General features: G+C 42.1%; 1 protein-coding gene across 1 annotated transcript in view; it reads left to right on the forward strand.

Moving 5' to 3' along the window:
• The window catches only part of LOC311101403 (replication protein A 70 kDa DNA-binding subunit-like), a 41308-nt gene extending 38342 nt beyond the window's left edge, over positions 1-2966 (forward strand). Inside the window, exon 17 of the mRNA XM_084142536.1 lies at positions 1738-2966. Coding sequence (XP_083998662.1) covers positions 1738-1845 — 108 coding nt within the window. The 3' untranslated portion in view covers positions 1846-2966. The remainder of the gene's footprint in view (positions 1-1737) is intronic.
• Positions 2967-8382: the final 5416 nt, after the last annotated feature.

An 8382-nucleotide genomic window follows, 5' to 3' on the forward strand; every position in this document is an offset into this window, starting at 1 on the left:
CTGTGGGGCTGGCTAGGCTGACTGTTATAGCTGCTGTACTCTGGCAGAACTGTTAGCGATGCAGGGCCAGGCCGTCCAGGCTACTAAGCCTGTGGTGTGTGTTTTCCTTTATTCATTAGTATCTGGCTGGCTGTGGGCCTGACTCACTGCTCTCAGCCTGGGCCTGACTTCCCCCTCCTCCCTCAGCTCAACCCCCCCCCCCATTTCCTTCTCACGCACACTACGAGACCCTCCCTCACTCCGCTCTACACCCTGCCCTCCCCCCCGCCACCTGCACATACATTAGCACAGCCCAGAACAATGCTCACTCCACACAGGAAATGGGCATTTCTCCTCTGAGATGATTCTATATAGACAATTAATTGCAGCGTTTTGATATTTTGTGTCCGCTGTGTAGAATTAGCATTTTAGCAGCAGCATAGCTATTACCTGTGCCTGAAGATTGTTCTGTAGAGTTCTGCAAAGAGAGAGAGACTGTAGGATGGTGATGACTCTGTCGAATCTAATCTTCATCTCCTGGGTCGCATTCATTAGCCACCAAAACAGAAGAAAACTGACAAACGGAGGGACTACTTGAACTACCAGTCCAATAAGAAACACGTATTTTAGCTTTCCGTTGGAATATATTTTGCTACAGCATGCACTTATGAATACGGCCCTGTATTATGTAAGGGCTGCTAGATGGATGGGATTCCCTCTTAGTGAGGGGGCTTGTTTTGTCTCAGGCTCTAATATGAGTGAGAGTAAATCGAAAGGAACATGTCTTCCATCTCACCTCTAGTGGTACCTGAGTGATTAATGGAGACAAAGTGAATGTGTGCATCCCAAATGGCACCATTTTCCCTACATAGTGCACTACTTTTGACCAGGATCGATAGGGTTCTGGTCAAAAGTAGTGCACTATGTAGGGAAATGGGAATAGGGTGCCATTTGGGATGCAGCAGGTAACTGTAGCCGCCTGTTTTAAAGAGTGATGGACCAGGTGGATGACCTTATCTACTCTAGAGAGATGTGGAGGTGGTGAAAACATTTAAACGCTGTCTATCTGTCGCAGTGTACGGAGGTTGCATCAACATCTATCTAAATGCCAGACAGCAGATTTTAGATGCAGATTTTAAATACAGGCTTTTAAAATATCAACTTTTTTCTAACGTGTTAAAGAAGTAGGCTAATCTGTGGTACCAGGCTGCATGCCTACTTAGTGCTGCTGTCTCTGGCTGAACCTGCAGTCAGTCACCTGTGGTGAATCCAAGCTTTGTCCTTGGATGCACAGGCTTGTATAACATGCATTCCAGTGAAAGTCCAAACGGACCGTGCAGACCAACAATTAAAAGCAGCGGGTGTCCGTCCTATTGACCGCAGAACCTCTGCTGTCTTTTTCTGTTAATTTCCCGACGATTCTACATGTTGAATGGCCACTGTTTCTTCGACACCCAGCAGGTGATCTACTGCACACGGCCGAGGTTTGTGTTGGTCCGTCTTCCCTCTAACACAGTGGGTGCGTCCCAGTAATATACTACTTCCCACAAATCTAAAGCATTGGATTGGTGGAGGCATGGGGCTATAGGGAATTTCCACCACATTTGTTGTACCAGACATTTACTTTTAAATCAGGGAAGTGAATAAGTTCACACTTTGCGAGGAAAGAGAGATAATTGGGAGGTAGCCAGTGTAGTGAATGGACACTGAGGGTGACATCATGTAACATCTATGCCATGTGTTCCCCTGTCCCTTTAGGACGAGTCCCGGATCAAGGCGACGGTGATGGAGGTGAAACCTGTGGACCACAAGGAGTACAGCAAGAGACTCATCATGAACATCAGGAAGATGGCTGCCCCCCAATAAGAATGCTTGCTTTGCCCCCTTGACTACGTACAAGCTCTTCCCCTTGATTTGATCTACAGCCACAGCACTTCACAACCTGCCAGACTGACTGTGAACCAGTCCTGGGTTCTGTCCCAAATGGCACCCTATCCCCTATGTAGTGCACTACTTTTGACCAAAAGTAGTGCACTACTTGGGGAATAGGGTGCCATTTCAGACGCAAACTAAAAGTGTCGCTCTTCTATACTTATTGTTTTTGATTTAGCTGTGTCTGTGTACCTCTGTTACCTCTGTAAGTCACTGAACTTTGAATATGTTGAATGTACTGGAAGTTTGGTTTTGTCTTTTTGGACCAACCAGTAATCTTCAGAGAGTGCTGCTGGGGCAGTATTATATCCCCCTGTGTTATGGTGATGGGTGGAGGGTGACTCTTCTGAAACTGCTGACATTTTGGGTGGTGGATAAAATGGAACCAGAGGGATTTTGGAGACGTAGGTAGGGAGGGAGGGAGTGATGGAGACGTAGGGAGGGAGGGAGTGATGGAGACGTAGGGAGGGAGGGAGGGAGGGAGGGAATGATGGAGACGTAGGGAGGGAGTGATGGAGACGTAGGGAGGGAGTGATGGAGACGTAGGGAGGGAGTGATGGAGACCTAGGGAGGGAGTGATGGAGACGTAGGGAGGGAGTGATGGAGACGTAGGGAGGGAGTGATGGAGACGTAGGGAGAGAGGGAGTGATGGAGACGGGGATGGGACAGTCTTAACCACAGAAATCATTGCTGTGTGGCGTGTCTTAAGTCGGCCAGCTGTTATTGCATGGGTGTGTTGTATAAGCAGAGGGGGGTCTGTGCTGTAGCTGTAGCTAGCGCTCTCTTTCACTCTGTCACTATGCCTGGCCTGGACCTGCCCATCCCTGATAAGAGCAGCTATTCCTGTCCTCTCTCTCTCTCTCACACACACAGAGCAGGCAGACTTGCGGGAGATGTGCTGTACTGTATTTATGTAGATACATGGTTTAACTTTTGTCATTATTTTCATTCCCTCTTAAGTTAGAATATTTTGGAGAACAATAATTGGCATTTTTCTTTACATCTATTTGGTCAATTGATTGTATACAAATAAACCTGTTTGTGATCAAAAGCGATGGAGTCGTCAGGTGTGTTTTTAAATTGTTTTCTGCTTTGTTCTGTTGACAGATATGAATAAATGGCCCAGGTTAATGTGATGTTAGAATGCACTGCTGGAGTGTAGCCAGATAAATATGTCTGAGTGTAACCATGTTGTACAGCAGGCAGGTTAACCAGGTCAGTGGGGTGGGGGCCGTGGGGCAGGTCTGGAGCCTGGTTATCTTTGTTGCTGCATTTTAAAGGATTTATTCAGTAGCTGGCTCACAGCGCTCTCTGTATGCATCCCAAATGGTACCCTATTCCCTTTACAGTGCACTACTTTTGACCAGGGCCTATAAGGCTCTGATCCAAAGTAGTGTACTATATAGGGAATAGGGTGCCATTTGTGACACACATCTATCTCCAGAGGTGGAGCGCAGATGTGCCACAGATTCCCTCCTGCAGTCTTCACTTCCATGTTGTATTTAAGCAGAACATCAGTAAAGCTCTTCTTCCCCATTTTTCTTCTGATAACCATCGCGTTTCCGCTGAACGCTGCATCTTCAGCCCATTGTGTGTTGCTGAGATGGATTAAAGCTGTCTTCCCACTGTTCAAAATGTGTTTTTTTTAAGCTGTGCCTCATATCGCTTGAGCTTGTCGTTGTTCCCACCTTCCTCCCCCCACCTCTCAAACGGACACCCTCTACTTCTTTCTATGGTGATTTTCCCCTAGGAAGACTTCCTAGAGGTTTCCTCTATATAATGCCACTGTTGACATTTGTTGGCTGGGCTGGCTGTTGTCTTTTGCCTCAGAAGATAACTAGTGTCAAAGCTGAGTGGATCTGTTTGTGAATCACCCCCTCCCCCCTCACCTCGGCCTATCAGTCACATGTAACCATGGAAACAGCCTCTGGGCTCAGTGAGGGGTGAGCCAGTGATTGTTGCTGAGCTCAAACTTTTCATTCCGTGACCCAATCACACTCAGCTGAGAGGGAGAGGGAGGGACTCCCAACTATTAAACTAAGGCACATTTTGACGGCTTTAGGGAGTCAAGTCTATCATATTATGAATAATTCTTACATCCTGCATGTAGACTACAAATATAAAACATGGTGAATGAATAATATCACTTCATTCAAACTTATCCTGAGGAGTCGTCACAAGATGCCAGCCGTTTACACCTAGCTAGATTATTGCCTTCCCATTTCCATTATGCCATGCAGACTTCCATTTAGAATTGATTTTACACTTCTTAGCGTGAAAAATATATTGGCCGACTCCCATTAAATTAAACTGAATTACATTTCTGTGTAATATTCAGAATTACTTGACATCAGATGGGCGTTACAGATGGGGACCTGGGGGTTGGCAGGTGAACTACAGTGGGTATGATAAGTATTTAACCCCCTTGGATTTCTTCACATTTTGTATTACAAAGTGGTATTCAAATGGATTTAATTTAATAATCTACACAAAATACTCTAATTTCAAAGTGGATGAAAAACATTACAAAATAAAAGATTAATGAAAAATAAAACACTAATATACCTTTATTAGATAAAGTTGAAGTCGGAAGTTTACATACACTTAGGTTGGAGTCATTAAAACTTGTTTTTCAACCACTCCACAAATGTCTTGTTAACAAACTATAGTTTTGGCAAGTCGGTTAGGACATCTAATTTGTGCATGACACAAGTAATTTTTCCAACAATTGTTTACAGACAGATTATTTCACTTATAATTCACTGTATCACAATTCCAGTGGGTCAGAAGTTTACATACACTAAGTTGACTGTGCCTTTAAATTATATGAGAAAAAAATATTCAATTTTATTTGGAACGGCAAGCCAGACAAAATTAAAAGAGCATATTTATATAATGAATATGAATTCGGAGGACAGAAATTATTAAATATTAAAGCATTAGACCTATCACTAAAAGCTTCAGTCATACAAAAGTTATACTTAAATCCGAACTGGTTCTCAAGCAAATTAGTAAGATTGTCTCACCCAATGTTCAAGAAAGGCCTTTTTCCCTTTATTCAGATTACAACCTCTCACTTTCAGTTATTTGAAAAGGAAATAATCTCCCAAATGTCACTATTTCTAAAACAAGCCATAGAAAGTTGGCTGCAATTTCAATTTAATCCTCCAGAAACGACAGAACAAATAATGCAACACATATTGTGGTTAAATTCAAATATACTAATTGACAAAAAACATTTATTTTTTGACAGAATGTTTAAAAAAGGTATAATCTTCGTAAATGATATCATCGGTAGGACTGGTGGAGTTATGTCGCACATGCAGCTAACAAAAACATATGGAAATGTCTGCTCTACCCAAAATTACAACCAAATAATTGCAGCCTTACCGCAAAAGTGGAAGAGGAAAGTGGAAGGGGGAGAAAGTAAGGAACTTGTCTGTCGGCCTTGCATTAAAGAACATAATTGGTTAAGGAAAACTGTGATAAATAAAAAAGGATATCAGTTTCACTTATGGACCAAAGGATTGACAGCCGTCCCATATAGATTGCAAAATAGTTGGGAAGAGATCTTTGACGTACCGATCCCATGGCATAGTGTTTATGAACTGACACGCAAAACGACACCGGATTCAAAAATTAGAATCTTTCAATTTAAATTATTATATAAAATTCTTGCTACCAATAGAATGTTATTTATATGGGGGATACAATCTTTCCAGCTCTGCAGATTTTGCTGTGAAGAGACAAAATCATTAGATCATTTGTTTTGGTTCTGTCCATTTGTAGCTTGTTTTTGGACACAGGTCCAGGAATGGCTAAAGGATTGCAATATTTACCTGGAACTAACCTTGCAGATAGCATTACTGGGTGATCTGAAAAGTCATATTCAAACGATCAATAATATAATAATACTTTTAGCAAAAATGTTTATTTTTAATTCACAATCTGTAGAAGCAATGAGAATAGAAAGGTTCAGAACTTTTGTAAAACATCACAGTACGGTTGAAATATATATGGCAAATAGAAATCCTATATGGATGGTGTTAAGAGATAGATGGGAGGTATTGAATAGAGTTGAAGGATGGGACTAATAACAAATAACAACAAATAATAACAAAGATATCTAATAATGTAAGCATACTGTGTCCATAATAAGTATATAGGTTGTATGTTGGGAGCTTTTGGGAAAGAGCACAGTTAGAAAGATATGGCATATAGAAGCAAACCGGATGGACATCATGAAAATGATCGGAGAGTAGAAGAAGTTCAGGAGCAAAAAAAAAGACTAAAATAATAATAATAATATATATATATATATATATATATATATATATATATATATATATATATATATATAATATAATTATTGTAAAATTAACTCTGTCCATAAGGTGTAGATAGTAATTATAGACCGGAAGTAGAGGCCTGGGCATTGTTGTTCACTAATTTACTCCAAGTAGGGAAAGGATGGTGGGGTTGAAAAGTAATAAAGGGGAGTATATATATATTTAAAAAACAAAAAAACATGGGGGATTGGAAGTGATGCAGACAATTACATTGATAGAAGATACAATCTATCTGCAATATTAAGCTGATCCATTCCCCCCGAAAAAATAAAAAAATTAAATTAAAATAAAAGTTGACTGTGCCTTTAAACAGCTTGGAAAATTCCAGAAAATGATGTCATGGCTTTAGAAGCTTCTGATAGGCTAATTGACATCATTTGACTCAATTGGAGGTGTCCCTGTGGATGTATTTCAAGGCCTACCTTCAAACTCAGTGCCTCTTTGCTTGACCTCATGGGAAAATCAAAAGAAATCAGCCAAGACCTCCGAAAAAAAAATGGTAGACCTCCACAAGTCTGGTTCATCCTTGGGAGCAATTTCCAAATGCCTGAAGGTACCACGTTCATCTGTACAAACAATAGTACACAAGTATAAACACCATGGGACGACGCAGCCGCCATACCGCTCAGGAAGGAGACGCGTTCTGTCTCCTAGAGATGAACGTACTTTGGTGCGAAAAGTGCAAATCAATCCCAGAACAACAGCAAAGGACCTTGTGAAGATGCTGGAGGAAACAGGTACAAAAGTATCTATATCCACAGTAAAACAATTCCTATATCGTCATAACCTGAAAGGCCGCTCAGCAAGGAAGAAGCCACTGCTCCAAAACCACCATAAAAAAGCCAGACTACGGTTTGCAACTGCACATGGGGACAAAGATCGTACTTTTTGGAGAAATGTCCTCTGGTCTGATTAAACAAAAATAGAACTGTTTGGCCATAATGACCATTGTTATGTTTGGAGGAAAAAGGGGGTTGCTTGCAAGCCGAAGAACACCATCCCAACCGTGAAGCACGGGGATGGCAACATCATACTGTGGGGTTGCTTTGCTGCAGGAGGGACTGGTGCACTTCACAACATAGGTGGCATCATGAGGAAGGAAAATTATGTGGATATATTGAAGCAACATCTCAAGACATCAGTCAGGAAGTTAAAGCTTGGTCGCAAATGGGTCTTCCAAATGGACAATGACCCCAAGCATACAGTGAGGGGGAAAAAGTATTTGATCCCCTGCTGATTTTGTACGTTTGCCCACTGACAAAGACATGATCAGTCTATAATTGTAATGGTAGGTTTATTTGAACAGTGAGAGACAGAATAACAAGAAAAAAATCCAGAAAAACGCATGTCAAAAATGTTATAAATTGATTTGCATTTTAATGAGGGAAATAAGTATTTGACCCCTCTGCAAAACATGACTTAGTACTTGGTGACAAAACCCTTGTTGGCAATCACAGAGGTCAGACGTTTCTTGTAGTCTCAGGAGGGATTTTGTTCCACTCCTCTTTGCAGATCTTCTCCAAGTCATTAAGGTTTCGAGGCTGACTTTTGGCAACTCGAACCTTCAGCTCCCTCCACAGATTTTCTATGGGATTAAGGTCTGGAGACTGGCTAGGCCACTCCAGGACCTTAATGTGCCTCTTCTTGAGCCACTCCTTTGTTGCCTTGGCTGTGGGTTTTGGGTCATTGTCATGCTAGAATACCCATCCACGACCTATTTTCAATGCCCTGGCTGAGGGAAGGAGGTTCTCACCCAAGATTTGACGGTACATGGCCCCGTCCATCGTCCCTTTGATGCGGTGAAGTTGTCCTGTCCCCTTAGCAGAAAAACACCCCCAAAGCATAATGTTTCCACCTCCATGTTTGACGGTGGGGATGGTGTTCTTGGGGTCATAGGCAGCATTCCTCCTCCTCCAAACACGGCGAGTTGAGTTGATGCCAAAGAGCTCCACTTTGGTCTCATCTGACCACAACACTTTCACCCAGTTCTCCTCTGAATCATTCAGATGTTCATTGGCAAACTTCAGACGGCCCTGTATATGTGCTTTCTTGAGAAGGGGGACCCTGCGGGCGCTGTAGGGTTTCAGTCCTTCACGGCGTAGTGTGTTACCAATTGTTTGGA

This window comes from Coregonus lavaretus (assembly GCF_964263955.1).
Source record: "Coregonus lavaretus genome assembly, chromosome: 26".
In the NCBI taxonomy this organism is placed as follows: Eukaryota; Metazoa; Chordata; class Actinopteri; order Salmoniformes; family Salmonidae; genus Coregonus; species Coregonus lavaretus.